The sequence below is a fragment of the Eurytemora carolleeae genome, unplaced genomic scaffold (assembly GCF_000591075.1).
Source record: "Eurytemora carolleeae unplaced genomic scaffold, Eaff_2.0 scaffold948, whole genome shotgun sequence".
NCBI lineage: Eukaryota > Metazoa > Arthropoda > Copepoda > Calanoida > Temoridae > Eurytemora > Eurytemora carolleeae.
In genome coordinates, this window is record NW_019396850.1 from 16,647 (window position 1) to 37,852 (window position 21,206).

Sequence of the window (21,206 nt, forward strand, 5' to 3'; positions counted from 1 at the left end):
TAAAGCAGTAATAAATATATTAATCTTTAAATCATAAATAAATATTTAAATTTTGCAAAGTACAAAAAATGATGTGTAGTACTACCCAAATTGATGTGTAGTTCAATATTTATGCTTATTGTGTAGTACAACTCAAAATTTGTTCAATTCTCCAACATTTTCAGAAATTATCAGGGTGACACAATGGAAGATATAAAACACACTTAAGAATTGATTTTTTAGCGACACTTTCTGTTTCTACATCTTATTTTTATTTAATAGTTTTAAAAACGCGCTTTCAATTTCACCAATATTTACAATTACAATAAATATGGAAGAAGAGATAAAGGACAATGACTAATAAGGCACTTTGAATCTTATAAATCTACAAAAAAAAATATAATTTTATTTTGGCCCCTTTCCCCTTTTCTTTTAATCACAAAAATATGAATATTTGATACATATTTATTTTGTTCAAATCCAAGATGTTTTCACTTATTTCTCACTGGGTTATATCCGATTTTGATAATAAGGACTTGCAGTGTGTACGCAGAACTCTTGGCGGATTTCTAAATCTAATTGATTGATTGATTTATTTGTTAGCTAGATCTGAACCCAGGTGTATAGCTGAGGGTCCGAGGGACAGAGTTCAAAAATCTAAATGAATAAAATTTAAAGCCAATTTTCTATCAAGGGACTGTGTGTATAATTTCAAGTGATGCGAAGATGCCAATGCCATATTAAATAACAATGCCCTTTACACCTTACACCTCTAATAAATAATGTGGAAGAAAACTTAGCTTTTCTATTTTATTTTTTAAAGTGTTGCTTTATGACAATTCCTCAAAGTTTTATTGCAGTAGAAATGCGCAAGTCACTTTTGTAGAGAAAACACAATTTAAAATAATAAATTTTCAAAATAAATAATATTGTTATCTATTTCGTACTTGACCACTATAAAGACAAAGCTGTACAGGGTACCATAGTGAATCGGGCATTGCTATTTTTACATAGAGGGTCACTTGCAATTTCTATTACAGTCCTTTAAAGTATTTTATTTGATTATTAGGCAGGATGTATTTAAAAATAGTACATAACTTTATATAGGTACAGTACACTAATAATTTATTGGATATTTTAAATTCACAAGAAACAAGAGACAAAAAACAGAAGTAACAACCAAATTTGAGATAAAAGAACAGAAATAGCAACCAATTTTTTCTAATATACCTACCTGAGAATGAGATATGTATTTGCCTGGAGCTAGAATATCTAAACCCTGAGCTCCTCCCTGGATCCTACCTGAGATATGAACTACAGGACTTGTATAATCCTGGAGCTAGAATATCTAAACCCTGACTACTACCTCCACTCAAAGATCTAAAATGAATTAGTCGTATTTCAAAATTCTAGATTTCAAAAACAATGTTTTTAACATTCAATAAGGTGTTTGCAGTTTTCCCTCTATGAAAATTTAAAAAAAATCAAGAATATGTTTTGATTAAACAAAAATTAAAAACTACCTGCAATAACTTACAACTGCTTGAAATATTTGCTCCTCTGAACAATGCCTAAAAAATTGTCAATTTTATTGTTCAAACAATCTTCAAGTGTAAAACTGTAGAAGATAGACTTCTTATCAACTCTTAAACTGCAAATTCTAGTTATCCAAACATATAAATCCCCGAAAAAGAGAGTTCACAAGAAAATCTAGTAGTTTTTTTAACTAGCAATGGAGCAATTAACTTTAATAATTTATTTTAATTAAATTTTACAATATTTTTAAATTTCAATATGATATCAGATGGAAACATTTTGAGACTTCTATATTTCTTGTTTTTCATTCTTCCTTCTTGATCTTCCATTCCTTGTCCATCCTTCAATCATACTTTGGCTAATTTTGAAAATAAAAATAAATGAATTATTTGGATGTTTTCTGCAGCTAGCCGAATTGCAGAGGCAGAACTGTTTTTTGAAGCCCTGTATCTATATTCTTTATATTGAGAGTGGCAAGGTTACTCTCCCCCTTGTTTATATTTAAATTTTGCTTCAGTCATAATACTGTGTCGCGTCAGCTCCTGCATTCCTAGCTTTTCTTGATGGAGGGTGAGAGGGGTGAGGGGGGCATTTTACACATTTTCCAGTTTTTTTTATCTCGAGTAGGACATAGAGGGGGGGATGGGACGTCTGCCATCCAGTGTATTTGTCTTTATTCGTTATCGGTGAAAAAAAATAGATAATGTAAAGCTCAAATCCCCTTCTAATTTTTCCTGTTCAAAGTTTTCTTCTTCTTTCTTGTTTATCTTGCTTTAAGCACCCATCTCTAATGTCAAGAGATTTCCCTTCGACTTTTTTTCTGTTCAATTTATTTTTTCTTCTTGCTTCTTGTTTCTTGTTTTTACACTGTAAGGCCTTTCCAAATAGTTCTTTTAACATCGAGTTGTGGAGCAGGTAGGAGAGAGATAAGGAGGTTTGTAGGAAGAAGGGTATAGGGGATTTCTCCCTGTGTTCCTTCATTTTATACTGTTTCCCAGTTAGGGGAATTAAGGAATTTACCCGTAACTGCACCCCATATGCAAAATGGGGAGTTGTGATCCCTGAAAGCTCTATTGAGAGGTATCTTCCATGGCAGTCCAGTCCTCACATCTGGTCGAGTAAAAAACCGGTATCGTTGTGCATGGCTTGTATTCATCTTTCAGTGAACCAAGCTGAAGATGAAGTTTTGTTTTAATCTATGTACATTGTACAATTCTTGCTTCCAATGTAGGATAATAGATGCGTAACTAAACACAGTGCTTCCCCAGCTGCAATTCTGGGACTACATAGTAGGTCCGTTCTGCTTGAGAGAAAGCAGGCAATGGAGCAATTAGATAAAAAAATAATTGGCTTAGAAAATTTCCCTCTTCAGTGGTTAAAATATTTTAAAAATTTAAAATGAAACTTTTTTCCATTAAGTTAAAAGTTTAAAAACGCGACATAAATAAATGTACACTGTCAAAATATTATTTCACGAGCCGGCTAACCTGTCTTTTTTAATCAGAAATCCTTCTAGAGAAATTAATTTTTGGGCATAAAAAATACAGTATAAAAAATATAACTATTTTTCAAAAATTACCTAAATCTTGAGTTAAGAAGAGCTGAACCGAGTTTATCTAGATTCCATTGTTTGAGGTAGAGATTTAGAGAACAGGTTCCACTTATACTAAACAATATAGAGATTTAGAGACCCGGTTTCACTCATACAAAACAACATAGATTTAGAGAACCGGTTCCACTCGTATTAAGCAATAAAGATTTAGAAATCCAGTTCCACTTATACTAAACAACAGAGATTTAGAGAACCGGTTCCACTCATACTTAACAACAAAGATTTAGAGAACCGGTTCCACTTGTATTAAAAAACACAGAGATTTAGAGAACCGGTTCCACTCATACTAAACAATATGGAGATTTACAGAACCGGTTCCACTCATATTAAACAAGAGATTTAGAGAACCGGTTCCACACATACTAAACAATATAGAGGTTTAGAGATCCAGTTCCACTCATACTAAACATTATAGAGATATAGAGAACAGGTTCCACTCATACTTAACAATATCAATGAACCAGTTCCACTCATACTTAACAATAGCAATAACAATGAACCGGTTCCACTCTTACTGAACAACAATTAATATAAATATGGATATAATTTAGTATTTGACAATTAAGGACAATTAATGACAACATAAACAATATTTGACAGCTCATCACAACTAAACAACAAATTTGAAATGAAAAGTTATGGCCATTTTTCGACAAATAAAAATTCATGATACACTAACAAAATAAAACGGAAGTAACTCATAGGAATCAGAGTAATATCTTAATATAATATTTTTGTATAAGACTTAAACATGCGAAATAGAAAATAGAGACCAAATAAATAAAAATTAAAAAATTAAAAAAATAAAAATAAAAATATTAATAAAATGTAGGTCAAATAAATATAAAAAGTAGAAACTAGAGAATATAAATAAATACCTGAACCAGCCAAAGTTCTCTAGAATGAGATTGTCGAGAAAGGATTCTAGAATCTTCATGTAAAATTGTCTAAATACAAAAATAAGATATGAATTCAACGAAGGAATTGGGGTTTCTGTAAAATAAAAAAAGAAAAAAGGCTTTTATCAAGTAAAAAAGACGACAAAAACTATCTTGAGTTAACTCAACATTTTTAAACATTTTGTTTCCATGTTAATTTTTTAAAATTTCGAATATTTAGTAAATCATCTTTTTCTGTTTCTTAAACCCTTAACAGGCTGGGGAGGGGGCACCCCCCGTGTAGTTTTTTATATTCTAGCACTTTCATTTTTGACACTACCACCGTAAAACTTTGTGACTTTTAATGAATAGTAATTAAAAGGATTTTTTGTTAATTTTTTTTTTAATTTTTAGGGTAGGGTATAGGGCGGAAAAAAGTCCGGTCTCTGAAAAGAATCTAAAATAGCCCATAACTTTGTTGTGACTAAAGCTACAGATCTAAAAACTATATTTTAGAAAAGCCCTTGAAAAATGCATGTAGAAACATGTGTCACACTTTGATATCTGTTTTAAACAAAAAAAATATTTTTTCATTTGTTTGACCCTTTTTTCCACCCTCCCTAGCACCCAAACTATAAAAGTTATCGGTCTCATTTTTTTCTTCTTTGAGCTGGCCATGAAAAATTGGGCTGTGAGCATGCATTTCAACCCTATACCTATTCTCTAAGGCCTTTTTCTAGGGGGGGGGCCAAATGCCCCCCCCAGGCTATACATAGATTCAGACCCCCCAGCCTTTATAGGGTTTATACTTACAATTTTCTGTTCTTCTCATTATCATGTATTTTCGATATAACTTCTAACAAACCTGGACATTTTCCATAATGTTGTGAAGTTCTCCTTATGGAGAAAAACTTGACCTAGGAACAGTTCTGCATCATGTCGTACCAACTGTACATCTAAACACAAGGGATATCTTCTCTATATAATAAAGCTCTTCGCTCATATATATTTGTTAGCTATAGCTGGCCAAACGGCTGGACCAAATTGGATAAAAATTTTGAGTTAACCCCTCTGGGGGTAACATAGGCTAAAAGAATTCAAACATTTTTTTTTTAAATGTTTTTATTTAAAAGGGGAATGTCCACATTTCCATACAGAGGGTGGAGGGGAGGGTTATCTGAATTAGTTTTTAGAGATTTCTCTCTGATTTGTTGCATGCAGGCCTGATTTGGAATCTAGTTTGAATAAATACTAGAATTAACTCCTATATCTTACAGGAGTTCCCTGAGAAAGTGTGATTCCTATCAGACTTCACTCTACTCTCAGTGGATTGTTTGTTAATGTATTGTAAATTTTATCATGTTCACAATAAGCTATAACCTCAGGTGAATGTCTGAATGTTTAAGATAAGATTTTCCCAAACCTCTGAGTTGACTTTGGTCAGTTTGTCTTCATCCCGGTCTACATTCCATAACAGTCTGTACCCAATCCATCCCGGTCTACATTCCATAACACTGTACCCACTCCATCCCCGTCTACATTCCATAAAAGTCTGTACCCACTCCATTCCGGTCTACATTCCACAACAGTCTGTACCCACTCCATCCCCGTCTGCATTCCATGACAGGCTGTACCCACTCCATCACTCACATCCTCTTCCCGCCCATCTTGGAGAGGAGACTGGACACAGTCCTGCAGCGTTGGAGAATATCACATATATCCGTACAGGTAGGACTATGTGATATATACCTACCTCATATTTAAGTCCTATAAAGCATCATTTCATTCTTGCGTACTAAAAGTATATAGTCAATAGGACTCAGTCCCAAAAGTAGATAGAATTGACTCGAACAGTGCATCCTGATCAACACTGCAATGGTCGGCAGCTCCCAGCTTAACATGGCTCAAAACTGGCTCATAAAAATTCAAAATTCCAAACCCTTCAGCCGAAAAAAATCCTTTCTCGTCTCTTTTACACTTTCCTAAAATGATATAGTTTATAAATTCCCTCACTTTTCGCGCGTTTTATGGAAATTTCAAAAACTTTGTGTTAGGTTCATATGTGGGGTGTTAAAATTTATTAACTTTAGGTCTGGACTCTAAAATGCATTTCCCCCTTTCCTTGTACCATTCCCTCCCCCTTTCCTTATACCATTCCCTCCCCCTTTCCTTATACCATTCTCTCCTCCTTTCCTTATACCATTCCCTCCCCCATTTCTTATACCATTCCCTCCCCCTTTCCTTATACCATTCCCTCCCCCATTCCTTATACCATTCCCTACCGCTTTCCTTATACCATTCCCTCCCCCTTTGCCGCATTTTTTCCCTCCAAATTTTTTGCATTTTTTGATTTAAAAACTAGATCTCATATTAGGCCTGCATGCACAAAAATCAGAGAGAGATCTCTGAAAACGAAGTCAGAACTAGGGTTAGAAAAGGAAAAATCGTTTCGCAAAAATTTCGCTTTATTTTCGCATTTGTTTCGCTCACGAAAAAATGCGAGAATTTCAAGAAAAAAAATAGAAATTATGCAAACAAAACGAAAATTTCGCGAAAAATAAAGAATCTTTAAATACAAATGCAAAATTTTAGCGAAAAAGTTGCGAAAATTCATCAAAAAAGACAAAATTTTGAAAATACAAGACTCAATTTCAAAGAGGGATTTATCCGCGAGCCCAATTGATGAATTAACACAAAATATGAACATAGATTTAAGAAATACTAGGAGACATCAGAAAATTCATAGATTTGCTTGAAAATACTTTCTCGACCATTAAGAACTTTCACAAGTTCTTTTGAGCAATTAATTTTTGAAGCTTTAACACTAATGGTTTTCACAAAATTTTCGCACTTTCGCGAGATTCTCTCATTTTGCAATTTCGCGAAACATCGCTTCATTTATTTCGCGAAAAAATGCAAAATACTGTACAGTACATACCTAATGCATCTGCAGCAATGAATATCTGTACTGCTGTACTTGTACAAATATTCAACTGTTTAGTCTCGGAGTACAAAGCCAGGACCTGAAATAAAAAAATACAACTAGATTAGATAGGATAGATAGATAGATAGATGAATATCTCTAGAGCTAGCACATAATATTAATTACTTTTTTCAACAATATAAAGACTGGATTTGCCTTTAATGGCAAACCCTGATGTACATGTACGACATAGGATAGAAGAGGGGATGTTGTACAAGTATATATTTACAATATCTCTAAATCTGACCTTTTCATGAGTCTTCACATAACAAAACTACATATTAGGTGATAAAAATTAAACAAGTTTAAACCTTAGAGGTGGACTTGAAACCACAACGCATTGTTTTATTTTCAAAGATAGAAAAATAAGCTTGGAAAAGAAGACAATATAAAGGGCAAATATTGGACATTGTTCTTTCTCTCACGAAATAAAAATTAAACACACAAAATAAGCTTTGAAGGTGAATTTATTTAAAGAACATTGTTCAATATTCAAAGATAGATAAATACGCTTGAAAGAATGACAAATATTTATCTTTTTTTCTAAAACAATTTTGGTTTACCTTGACCGCCTCGGCGGTTAGACCCATTTCTCCTGAAGAGTCTAGAAGAAGAACTGGTTCAAGGGAATCTCGGAATCTGTGCGCAAACAATGCCTTAATCAATTAACCAATCACTTAGTCACTCAACCACTCAACCACTCAACAACTCAACCGCTCAACCACTCAACCACTCAACCACTCAACCGCTCAACCACTCAACCACTCAACCGCTCAACCACTCAACCGCTCAACCACTCAACCACTCAACCACTCAATCACTCAAATAATCAAACAGACAATCTTGACAAAGTTGAATGCAGTAGCTCTAACAGTATGAGTAGACATCTGTTAGGTTAAACTATCCTTAGCAAATTTGGATACTGTAGATAGACATGTCCGGTATAAACTAACCTTGAAAAAGTTGGATACTGTAGCTAGGCATGTCCGGTATAAACTAACCTTGAAAAAGTTGGATACTGTAGATAGACATGTCCGGTATAAACTAACCTTGAAAAAGTTGGATACTGTAGATAGACATGTCCGGTATAAACTAACCTTGAAAAAGTTGGATACTGTAGCTAGGCATGTCCGGTCTGCGGAAATCTGATGATCTTGGACAACCAGCGTAATAGATTTATCAGCAGTGACAGGTTTTCCTTTTTCAACTGTTACAGAGGAAGTTCTTGATTCATCTTTTAGACAGTCTTCTTGTGTCTCCGACAATCTTTCTTCTTTTTCTTCAATAAAGTTTAAGAATCAATTTTCTTGGAGAAAACGTGAGAACCTAGTTCATAGGTTGCCATTTTATCAGTTGATAGCACTTTTTAGCTCTTTGGTTAAATTCATTTAAAGAAAAATATGCCAGATTTTCAACAGTTTAATGAAACCTTTATCTGATCATTGATAAGGAAGAAATAGTCGTTTTTCCAGATTGAACATTTTTTTAATTTTGAAATATTTTAATTCTGACATTTTTTCTCCTATTGTCTCTGAAGAAGAAAGGTGAATGTAACTTAGTAGTCAAACCAAGTTTGAAAATATTCAATTCTTTCTGAGAAGATATCTCATGCCTTCTTGATCAGACAAAGCAGTTTTAAGAGTATACGTTGGGAATCAAACATGCCAATTATAATAGAAAATCGCTTGAAATAACTTTACAGTCCCTTTAAGATAAAAGAATAGAAAGATCTGCAAGGGAATCCTTGATTAGATATTTTGTACAGTAATATTCCTTTAGAATTATGAGGGTTAAAACATATAAAACACATCTATTAACTCCGTTATAGATCAATAATCTAAATAAATAATATACCTTCCCAATCTTCCATTCTAATTATAAATTGAGGCGTTTAGCCCCTCCCTCCCAGAAAACCACGCCCTTTAAGACAATGTAGGTCGATCCGAGACTATTTGTGCTTCTTTCGCTTCATTTTATTTTCTGAAACAAAAATTAAATAAAGATTTAGTAAATGCATAAGTTGTAAAAAAAAATACAAATAAAAATGCCTTTGCAGGTTTTGTGTTTTGGGAATAAAGATAAGAAAGAGATTAAACAAAAATCAGGGATGAAAAAATACGCAAAGATACGACTAGGAAATCCACGAATACTGAGTTTATTCCAATCCCGGCATAGTTGCCTCATCGTCGCTGTCCTCATCGTCCAAATCGTCCAATTTCGGCTTCTCACCCATTCCTCCTAAACAATTCGTCCATGATGACCTCATTCAAGTTGAAGTTGCATTCAGTAATTAGGATCTATTTCATTTTGATCCGGATCCAGAACATGAACATTTGATTTTCGACTTTTTAAACGAAAGAAAAATTTTCAAATTATTTTGCTTATTTTTATACTTAATCATAGATTAGAAAATGAAAATCTCGCTTTATTCAACATTATTTCAGAGCAAAGTATCTTAATATTTTGCCACTTGGCTCCGGCTCCGGTGATCTACATTTTTTTTTGCGGATCCGGATTCAGGAAACCAAAATGTTGCGGATCCAACATATCTACTGAGCACTGCACTGGTCGCATAAAAAAGTTTTAAATATTTTTGAGCTTGTTTTGTGTCTAATAAAGAAAATAAAAAAATCATGTTTACCAAAGTCCATTCCTCCCATACCGCCCATTCCTCCTCCAAGACCGCCCATATTTCTCATCATATCTTCTAAATCTCCACCCTAAACACAGGGGAAAAGGGATTGTTAACGTAATTAAATATTAAGTTAATTGTGGTACTTGTTAACCCTGTGAAAAATAAATAGTTTATTAATGGAAAAAATCTTGGCATTTTTCGTGTTTATCTGTATAGAAGAAGTATAGAAGAAGTATAGAAGAAGTATAGAAGAAGTATACAAGAAGTATAGAAGAAGAATAGAAGAAGAATAGAAGAAGTATAGCTAGAAGAAGTAAAGAAGAAGTATAGAAGAAGTATAGAAGAAGTATAGAAGAAGTATAGAAGAAGTACAGAAGAAGTACAGAAGGAGTATAGAAGGAGTATAGAAGAAGTATAGAAGAAGTATAGAAGAAGTATAGAAGAAGTATAGAAGAAGTATAGAAGAGGATGACAAATCTTCTGATAAGATGGTTAGGAGGGTTTCAGTAAATATATACCACTGTACCTAGGGGATTCCAGTAAATATATACCCCTGTACCTGGAAGATTCCAGTAAATATATACCCCTGTACCTGGGGGATTCTAGTAAATATATACCCCTGTACCTGGGGGATTCGTAAATATATACCCCTTTACCTGGGGGATTCTAGTAAATATATACCCCTGTACCTGGGGGATTCTAGTTAGTATATACCCCTTTACCTGGGGGATTCTAGTAAATATATACCCCTGTACCTGGGGGATTCTAGTAAATATATACTCCTGTACCTGGGGGATTCTAGTAAATATATACCCCCTGTACCTGGGGGATTCTAGTAAATATATACCCCCTGTACCTGAGGGATTCAAGTAAATATATACCCCTGTACCTGGGGGATTCAAGTAAATATATACCAGTGTACCAGGGGGATTCTAGTAAATATATACCCCTGTACCTGGGGGATTCCAGTAAATATATACCCCTGTACCTGGGGGATTCTAGTAAATATATACCAGTGTACCTGGGGGATTCTAGTAAATATATACCCCTGTACCTGGGGGATTCTAGTAAATATATACCCCTGTACCTGGGGGATTCTAGTAAATATATACCCCTTTACCTGGTGGATTCCAGTAAACATATACTCCTGTATCTGGGGGATTCCAGTAAATATATACCCCTGTACCTGGGAGATTCTAGTAAATATATACCCCTGTACCTGGTGGATTCTAGTAAATATATACTCCTGTACCTGGGGGATTCTAGTAAATATATACCCCCTGTACCTGGGGGATTCTAGTAAATATATACCCCCTGTACCTGAGGGATTCAAGTAAATATATACCCCTGTACCTGGGGGATTCAAGTAAATATATACCAGTGTACCAGGGGGATTCTAGTAAATATATACCCCTGTACCTGGGGGATTCCAGTAAATATATACCCCTGTACCTGGGGGATTCTAGTAAATATATACCAGTGTACCTGGGGGATTCTAGTATATATATACTCCTGTACCTTGTGGATTTAAATAAATATATACTCCTGTACCTGGGGGATTAAAGTAAATATATACTCCTGTACCTGGGGGATTCTAGTAAATATATACTCCTGTACCGGGGGGATTCTAGTAAATATATACCAGTGTACCTGGGGGATTCTAGTAAATATATACCCCTGTATCTGGGGGATTCCAGTAAATATATACCCCTGTATCTGGGGGATTCCAGTAAATATATACCAGTGTACCTGGGGGATTCTAGTAAATATATACCCCTGTACCTGGGGGATTCTAGTAAATATATACCCCTGTACCTGCGGGATTCTAGTAAATATATACCCCTATATCTGGGGGATTCTAGTAAACATATACCCCTGTACCTGGGGGATTCTAGTAAATATATACCCCTGTACCTGGGGGATTCTAGTAAATATATACTCATGTACCTAGGGGGATTCTAGTAAATATATACCAGTGTACCTGGGGGATTCCAGTAAATATATACTCCTGTACCTGGGGGATTCCAGTAAATATATACTCCTGTACCTGGGGGATTCCAGTAAATATATACTCATGTACCTGGGGGATTCTAGTAAATATATACCCCTATACCTGGGGGATTAAATATATACTCCTGTACCTGGGGGATTCCAGTAAATATATACTCCTGTACCTGGGGGATTCCAGTAAATATATACTCATGTACCTGGGGGATTCTAGTAAATATATACCCCTATACCTGGGGGATTCTAGTAAATATATACCACTGTACCTGAGGGATTCCAGTAAATTTATACTGTACCTGATCCTCAACATCACTATCATCCTCATCCTTCCACTTTTGGAAGTCGACCTTGAGCCAGTGCTGCTTGTTCTTGTCCTCCAGCAGACGAGGCCAGTAAGGAGCATCCTCAACCTTATAGATATAAAGATATAAATATAAATATGATTGGTTTGACGGATTTTTTGTAATTCAAAAAACGAGAGAAAATATTCTGTGGTAACTCACATGGCCCAAGGGACGGTACAAACAGTACAAAAGGTAAAAATGGTACAAACGGTACAAACGGTAAAAACGGTACAAACTGTACAAACGGTACAAACGGTAAAAATGGTACAAACAGTACAAAAGGTACAAACGGTACAAACAGTACAAACGTTATTTGGTACAAATGATACAAACAGTAAAAACAATCCTTTAAAGTTTTTTCTGATCAATAATCGTATTTTTTCTTGTTTGAAACTGTTTAATTTCCTCCATCTTGTTTAAGAAGTAGAACTCACAATACACTCTACAGTGAAACCACATTTCAAATTAATCTACTTTCTAAGAGAAAGTGATTGATACCTCGTGCAATATAAATCAAACAAAGCTATTATCTGATCAATAATGTGTAAAGTATCTGATCAATAATGTGTAAAGTATCTGATCAATAATGTGGAAAGTATCTGATCAATAAGGTGTAAAGTATCTGATCAATAATGTGGAAAGTATCTGATCAATAATGTGGAAAGTATCTGATCAATAATGTGTAAAGTATCTGATCAATAATGTGTAAAGTATCTGATCAATAATGTGGAAAGTATCTGATCAATAATGTGTAAAGTATCTGATCAATAATGTGTAAAGTATCTGATCAATAATGTGTAAAGTATCTGATCAATAATGTGTAAAGTATCTGATCAATAATGTGGAAAGTATCCCACTCTAATAAATGGGTTGTCCCTTGAAACTATGTTTACAGTTCCTTAGTTCCTTCAAGTAATATTTAAACCTACCTTTTCCAATGCAAACTCAATACAACGAGGCCTGACGGCGTATTTGACTGTATCCGGTTTTACTGATTGGTACAGTTTCATGTTGATAGCAAACTCTTTTTTTTCAGGACCACCCAATCCTCGGAACTGGAGACTGTCTTTCTCAACCTGCAAAAATAATTGTATGTAAACATATAAGTTTTCAAAAATTACAATAAACATTCTCATTCATGTTTAAACTGTACAATTGTATAAATTTCCTATTAATCTGTAATTAAAAATATAGAATATAAAAATTTCTGTGATAAGATAATTGGAACCCATAGTAGTGTAGGAGAACACAACATTTAGCCAGTCTCATGTTTATATTTGATAGGTATTCAACTTAAATATTTATATTGATCTCTGAAATAAATATATTTTTAGGTTTTAAATTATATAAATGTTTTCTCCTGTTGCCTGACATAAATGAAAAAAAAAACATTTATTCTTTAATTCATTATTTTATATTTATTTTTATTGTCGCAGCATTGATTATGGAGTATGGACTATATTTATGTAAACTATATAAGAGCTGGTTTGTTAAATTACAGTTAGATTAACTGAATTAGCCTAAACTTAATACAAACGTTTAAAAACTTTCTATTTGTCAGTCTTTCGTAAAAACAATGTCGATTGTTTTGTTTCTTACACTGCAGTGGTAGTTGGTTTACCTTTATATCTGGATTGATACAGTCACTCACATTAATTGTTATTAAAACAAGATTGGGTCGCTGAGCCCACATAACACTTGGGGTAGCTGCAGACATATTCTTTCTCTAAATAGATACGTATATAATTTACTGTTACAGAAACATTCTTGAAATTTAAGCAAATATAATTAGGGTCCGTCCTAGTATGCGATTTTTGTACCCCCTCTCCTATTAGTTATGTACATGGCCACTAATTTTCAGCAAAATTTTAGGCTTAGGCTAGGGGCCAAGCGCTGCGGCTAGGACAGGCGAGGGGGCCGAGTGCTGCAGCTAGGACATACTAGGGGGCTGAGCGCTGCGGGTATTAGTTCAAATGAATATAAAAATAGTTCAATGAACCAAAAAAAGTCTAAAAATTGTTTTGTTACTGTAAATAATACTTCATTCAGACTCGTGAATTTATTTGAATTTTTAAGTTCATTTGAACTAATTTTTTGTTTATTTGAACTATTTTAGTGTTTATTTGAACTTTTTTATGTTGGTTTGAACTATTTTTTTTGTTCATTTAAACTATTTTTTTTTGTTCATTTTAAACTGATTAACATGTTTATATAATATATAAATAAATAATATCAAACACAAAAAAACATCGCAATGAATTATTTATCTTTAATCTTTTCAGCTTTTCATGCCTAATTATTGGCATCTTAAATCAGAAATTTGTGAATTTTTATTCACGGTTGTCGGTGGGTGGCTTTCATTTTCTCTAGAAAATTCTGTTCTGTCTGCTTTAAGTACACAAGGGCGTTAAGTTGATGGAGTTAGTCTATACGCAGTTTTCATGTTTTTAAAGACTCTACACAGTCTTATGTCGTCTTCAGTAAGCTGTAAAATATAATTTTAACATTTTGAAGGAACGAAATTATTTAACTTTTAGTATTGTGTATTGTTGGTGGAATTTAGTGGAAAATCATAAATATAATTTTAATACAAGAAATTAAACAATTATTTTTTTGTACTCATTTTAGGGAAACACGTCGTCTTAGTCCATGAAATTTGGAATTTGTAAATTCCAAATTGACAGAAATATATTGATATTGGGGGAACATAGAACATACGTCACATTCAGGGGCATATTTAATTATTAGAGTGCTCTGGGGGTTAATGCTGGTTTTTGGGCCCCAAGGGTTTTTCGGGCCCCCCCCCCCTCCCGAAAGAATTATACCCCCTTGTTAAGTATCCATGATACGCTCCTGGTAAGTGGTAATATTAGCATATTATGTTAGGTGATTGCACTGATCAAGACATAAAGATTTCTAATAAAACAAATAGAAATTTTATACGTAATCGTATGATATAGCGCCGGCCTCACATTAAGCAGGTAGAATATTTTTTTAAATCAATAAATTCCTCAACATGGATTTAATCTCAAATTTACGTTCTACCTGCAGGGGAAACTCTATTATACTTTGATATTTCATTTAGTAGATATTTGAACATATAATTCTCAAAGTATATAGAGATGAATTATAATTGTTTAAGTGACTCTCCATAATTATAGAGTGACACAAGTCCATTCACAACGGTACCCTGAAAGCTAGTTGTCTGATCAAGTCTTTGAATTTTAAAATATCCATTTTTTAGTTTTCAAACTAATTATTTTCAATTGTGGTTTCTTGACAAGTGTAATTTTCGCAAATGTCTGCTTCAGGAACAGTAAGTAAATGACAAATTTAAACAATATTTGTTGTATGTTATAGATAAGAGGTACCATTGTGAATCGGGCATGCCCCTCTTTTTTTTTAAATCGAGGGTAACTTGAAAATTACAACGGTAGTCTCTTAATAAAATATTTTGAATTAAGAATTATGAACGGAAGTGAGAGCGGATATGAAACTTCAGGAGGAGAAGTCTTGGAACCCATCAACAGAAGAAAAGAAAGACAAGAGGTAAAATTACAATTCATTTTTGTAAGAAAACCCTTGTTTCACTAAACATGACAAATTAAAGGCGACTAAACCAATTTTCAATCAGATTGCATGTATAAAAACAGATCCATTTATCTAATATTATTATATTAGTTTGGATTGCATAAGTTATATATTGCATGTATAAAAACAGATCCATTTATCTAATATTATTATATTAGTTTGGATTGCATAAGTTATATATTACATGTATAAAAACAGATCCATTTATCTAATATTATTATATTAGNAAGGAAGGACAGGAAGAAGGAAGGACAGGAAGGACAGGAAGGAGAGGAAGGACAGGAAGGAAAGGAAGGACAGGAAGGACAGGAAGAACAGAAAGGACAGAAAGGACAGGAAGGAGAGGAAGGAGAGGAAGTACAGGAAGAACAGAAAGGACAGGAAGAACAGGAAGGACAGGAAGGAGAGGAAGGAGAGAAAGTACAGGAAGGACAGGAAGAAGGAAGGGCAGGAAAGACAGAAAGCAACAGTAGAGCTAGAGAAAGACAAGAAAAAAAGCATAAAGGATTAAGAGCAAGGACTAAAATTATTATTTTCAGGAACCTGTTTTCCTACATTGATCGGTATGACACGCAAAATATAGAGATGGAAACTAAATTTATTCCGTTCATTCCGGAATATATTCCTTCCGTTGGAGATACAGACCCATTTATCAAGGTCAAATCATATTATAATCAAAGAAATAATTTTTATGTAATTATGTCCAATCTTACTTAGGGCTGGGCAACATACTGTGTTAACAAACAACAGGTTTTGAAAAAATTAACAGAAACCCCTGCCATTAATATACAAATTGTTAGTGAACAAAATAAACCGTTCTTGTAAAAGGAAGGTAACTATGTAATAATAAATAAGATTGATTTTTAGGTTTTAATGCCAGATAATGCTGATGATAAGATAGGTCTCAAGCTGGTTGATGAACCGTCTTCCAATCAATCTGAACCTGCCATTCTCCAACTACAACTCAGGTAAGGTTTCCATGTTATTATTGAACGAATTGATCTTGATATCCAATGCGGCACTTTTAAATTTGAGAATAAATGCTTGAGGTCTCAATAAAATTTATCCCTGCAAGCCTTAAGACCAGTTTTGAACTTTGCATAAGAAGGAGATAAATGTTTGCAATCCCCATGTTCTTAAAACAAAAGTTTTGACTTCAGGATAAATTAATTAATGACAGAAATGTCTTGCGAAATCTTTCCTAAGGATATTAAGAAAGACTTTGAGCAATAAACACTAAACAGTTTTGTAAGACATATACATGTATGATCTTTAAAAAATACCCGGAGAAAATAAGATTAATTGAAACTTACACAGATAGAGATGTCAACGTTTTGATTTTTCTAGATTTTAGCTTTCGTTACGTTAATGTTCATCAAAAGTATTAACGTTAGAAACGTTACGTTGCACATTATGAAATTTTATGGCATAGAGTAACGTTACGTAATGAATTTTCTGCACTTGAATACCTTATAAAACGTTAAGCTTTAGTAAATGTTAGTGAAAAACAGTAAGCTCCGTTACACTGTTGCATTTCCCGTTTTAAAAAACTTTCCCAACGTTGCGTTAAACGGTTAAAGCTTATGTAATATAACCACAATTTTTTAACGTTCCACTTTCATGCAAGGTAAATATTTGAATTGACCTTACGTTACACTAAAATGCACCTTTTCTTACGTTACGATTTATCGAAACGTTATTGTGAAAACTTTTTTGTTACACTTTTTACAACTGACCATCAAAAGTGTTTATTCGGTTCGTTTCTAAGAAAGATTTGAAAAAATGTTCTATACAAAAAAACTCATCAAAAACATTAAAAAGTTTAAAAACCGGAATTTAGTACCGTTGATTGGCCATCACTTCTTTAGATTTTAATTTAAAAATGGTTTTCGAATCTGAATTCAGCATGAAATTTCCAAGAAAAAGATGTATCCTATTTATTTTTTTAAATATTTTTTTAGGCCTTACGGCGATATCTCCAATATTAAATTGTCAATTCGCAACCCTATGAAAAATTTTGAAATTTTTTTTTATTACAATATTTTTATTAATTTAAAACGCAGCGACCTCAGGTGGGAGGCTGGCTGAGTTCTAAAAAAAGTCACAAATCAATCGCCCTTAATGTCCAGCATACATTACAAGATAGGAAAACACTCCTAATTTTCAAATCATCAATTAGAAAAAGGTATACGTACGTTATCATTGGGAATCAAACATGGCCCTCTTTAAATGGAGGATCACTTGAAATTATCATTGAAACCACTTTTGCATGTGGAACAGTAGTTCAAATATAGTAAGACAAGTGCTAAAGTTTTTTTTAACACAAACAACGCGAAATAAAATTATTTAACATTTTTTTCCTTAAAAAAATGGATTAAAAAATCAGTTTTTTTCTATTCTAAAGTTTCATAAAAATCTATTGATGAATAAAACATAACATGCATTTTCCATTTGATAAGATATTGTTGTATTTTAGTAAGTATCTACATTTCTAAATTTTTCAACCTAAAACATGAACCATGCCAACTGAAGTTATGATTTTAAGTAGTCAAATAAACATGAAACCCAGAAATTGTGTTTGTTCACAGACCCGTTCCACTTAATAAGTTGATTTTTTTGCAATTAGTAAATCATTTGCTTTATAACAGAAGATGCATATGTAAAATTTCTTAATTTCGTCTTCCTTTTCCAGAGTTTTAGTGGATTTCATCAAACAATGGCAAATCAAAAACCTTTAATGTCCAAGATACATTTATAAGATTTGAATTTTCACTAATAGCATGTTACAAAAAACTCGTTTACACTTTAGAAAGGAACTAAGTTTTTTTTTCAAATTTACTAATCCCTATATCTTTCCAACCAGACGGTTTAAACCTTGTATATTTCAATATTAATGGTCTACGACATCGGGTTGCAAAGATATATTAAATGAAAATTTGAGTTTTTGGCATAAACTCATTTTCTTTAAACTTGAAATGAAAAACCGTTAGTCTTTGCTGTCATAATCATCAGTCGAATCTCTTACATTGATATATTAGAGACGATTGGCAGAATTATTGTTACACTTTTGAAATTAAAACTCAGCCCTCATAGTCTAATTTCTGCAACATTGAATTTTTCATTATACTATAAGGGAAAACGTTTCAAAACGTTGCATTTTTCAGTTATACAACGTTACACTTTTTATAAGTTGAACTTGAAATAGAAATCTTTTCGTTACGATATTCAATCAAATCACAATTAATTTTTCAAACGTTAGACTTTCAAACTACCCTTGGAGACAAAACATTTCTTCACATTATGGTCAAAAAAGTTGTAGATATTAGAAAAATAATGTTACATTTCCACAAAACGCTAACATTGGGGTTATGTTCCTCTAACGTTAACATTAGGTATAAGCTCCTATAACGTTAACGTTTAACGTTCACGTTAAAAAGAATATATCCAAACGTTACACATTATTGTAACGTAACGTACAAAAACGTACATTTTACGTTACGTTACACTATCGTTGACATCTCTATACACAGAAACTGAATTAAGAAATCAACTAATGGATTGCTAAAAATTTTAGGTCTGTCACAAAACAGAACATCTTCAAAGCTACTACGGTAAAGCGTGTTGAAGGCGGGGGCTGGGGAGGTGAGAAAGCCGGTTCCTGGGGAAAGCAGGTAGACAAGTGGATCAGAGATATCTGGGAGCTGCACCGGACCCAGCCTGCTCCTACTGTACAGTACACCTCAGTCATGCCAGACATTGATTCTTTGATGCAGGAATGGCCAGCAGATGTAAGTTAATCCATGCACCAAATCAACCTTTACAGGGATTGTCAAATGACCCCTAAAATTTTAAAGGTGCATGCCTAGTTCACAATCCGAATCCTACCCTTTAACCCGTAATCTGATCAATAATATAATATTGAAAAGTGTTTCATTCTAAAAATTTCTTAACAATTTCTGAAGCAGTCACAATTGAAAAAATCAACTCTTAAAGAGAAAATGAATACATGATGCATTCCATGATCAAGCAAAGCTTTTAAAAGTATCAGTTTGTGATTCTGACATCCCCCCCCTTCAAATGGAATTACGTTGACAGTTTCTTGAAATATGCTTTTTATTGTTTTTCTTTTACTCAAATGAAACACATGAACAAGTCTGGATTTCAATTAAAGCAAATCTAGATTATTTATAATTTGTTCAAGGTTGAGACATTACTGGAGGAGTTGGTTCTTCCTGATGCTAACCTGAGCATAAAGCTGGAGAGATTTGTGGATACAATCTGTTCTATTCTAGATATACCATTGTACAAGTAAGTTTAAATGGACTAAACACTAAATATCCAAGATATACCCTTGTACAATTAAGTTTAAAGTTACTGTACACTAAATCTCCTGGACATACCCTTGTACAAGTAAGTTTAAATTAACTGTACACATACTATCCTAGATATACCAATTTAGAAGCAATTCTTAAGGGATTGTACATGTAATATCCTGAATATAGTCTTGTACAAGTAAGTTTAAAGGGACTTTAGGCGTTACTCTAAGTGATTCTTCATTATAGAGAGATACGGTACCCTTAACATCTTTGACTGGTCAAAAATGCTTAAGATATCTATCATTCATTCTCTTAAATTTTTTTTAAGTGTGGTTGCTCAATATTGTGACTTTTGTTTCTCAAAAACAATGGAGGAAATCAGAATTAAACTGTTCAAGCTCGAAAATCGAGGATATCGTCTTTTCTTTAATTGTTTCTGTAGCATAAATATGCAAATCACTTCCATAGAGAAACCACAATTAAAAATAATTAAACAATATATATTTATTCAGTCATTTTTATTTACGTCGACTGCAGTCCCTTCAGGAAAGATTTCCAAAAATGCCCTTTGTTTAAATATTTTTCTGATTTAGATCTCGCCTACAATCTCTTCATCTACTCTTCTCTCTTTATCAAGCCTTCCAACATGCCCATCTCTACAATCCTAACATGCAACAAGACCCTTATAAACCAATATCTAGAGTTTAAATATAAAACCTCCAACATGCCCATCTCTACAATCCTAACATGCAACAAGACCCTTATAAACCAATTTCTCATAATTCCCATGAATATTTGTAAAAATAACATCCAACCGTTGTCTTGAATTCGTGCTTTAGCAAAACCACGTAAACCAAGAAGTGAGAAGTTAGAACTTTGAAACTTTATTCTTTATTCTCAAATTTCACAGAAAAGCAAACACGTGGCTAAAACATAGTAGTAAACTTGTATTTTAAATATAATATGAATAACAATATCATAATATAATAATAAAATCCATCACTGTTTTTTTTCCTTTCGCATTTATAAATATGTAAACCTATTTTTGCTTTCATCCATTCATTTTTGAAGAAATATTTGTAATATGATGGCACTGTTGACCACAAGATATTCAAAAGAAAATAACTTAGTCCGTATGAACAACAATATATAGGGATTAATGTTTGATCCACGGATTAACAACCTAAAATGTTTTACTTCAGAAAACAGTTTGCTATATTATAATTTTATTATAATCACGACATTATATACGTTAAATTAAAGTAAACACGTAATTAGTTAGTAGAAAGCAGTTGAGGTGTGTTAATGCTGGTTTTTGGGCCCCA

The 21,206-nt window shown here is 33.2% G+C and overlaps 3 protein-coding genes across 4 annotated transcripts in view; 1 reads left to right on the forward strand and 2 right to left on the reverse strand.

Moving 5' to 3' along the window:
- Positions 1-8,930, reverse strand: LOC111709381 (kelch-like protein 15). Its single transcript, XM_023483034.1, has 10 exons — positions 8,843-8,930; positions 8,086-8,267; positions 7,552-7,644; positions 6,944-7,028; positions 4,871-4,961; positions 4,006-4,074; positions 3,095-3,181; positions 1,503-1,550; positions 1,282-1,359; positions 1-636 (listed from the first exon to the last, which is right to left on the reverse strand). Exons 1-10 carry the CDS (start codon positions 8,856-8,858, stop codon positions 579-581), a joined length of 807 nt encoding a protein of 268 aa, XP_023338802.1. The 5' UTR covers positions 8,859-8,930; the 3' UTR covers positions 1-578.
- LOC111709382 (co-chaperone protein daf-41) overlaps positions 8,843-21,206 on the reverse strand; it is a 25,285-nt gene continuing 12,921 nt past the window's right edge. The window contains exons 1-5 of one of the 2 annotated variants that reach the window (XM_023483036.1): positions 13,596-13,701; positions 12,904-13,050; positions 11,927-12,040; positions 9,630-9,708; positions 8,843-9,226 (exon numbers count right to left, since the gene is read on the reverse strand). In XM_023483036.1, the coding sequence (XP_023338804.1) occupies positions 9,144-9,226; positions 9,630-9,708; positions 11,927-12,040; positions 12,904-13,050; positions 13,596-13,691 (519 nt within the window). In that variant the 5' untranslated portion in view covers positions 13,692-13,701 and the 3' untranslated portion in view covers positions 8,843-9,143. Of the gene's footprint in view, positions 9,227-9,629; positions 9,709-11,926; positions 12,041-12,903; positions 13,051-13,595; positions 13,703-21,206 lie in introns of those variants that run through there. The other variant, XM_023483037.1, reaches the window with a different exon arrangement.
- Positions 15,443-20,893, forward strand: LOC111709376 (intraflagellar transport protein 46 homolog). Its single transcript, XM_023483030.1, has 7 exons — positions 15,443-15,523; positions 15,792-16,012; positions 16,105-16,222; positions 16,433-16,533; positions 19,140-19,353; positions 19,767-19,873; positions 20,475-20,893. The coding sequence occupies exons 1-7, from the start codon at positions 15,443-15,445 to the stop codon at positions 20,587-20,589; spliced, it is 957 nt and encodes a 318-aa protein (XP_023338798.1). The 3' UTR covers positions 20,590-20,893.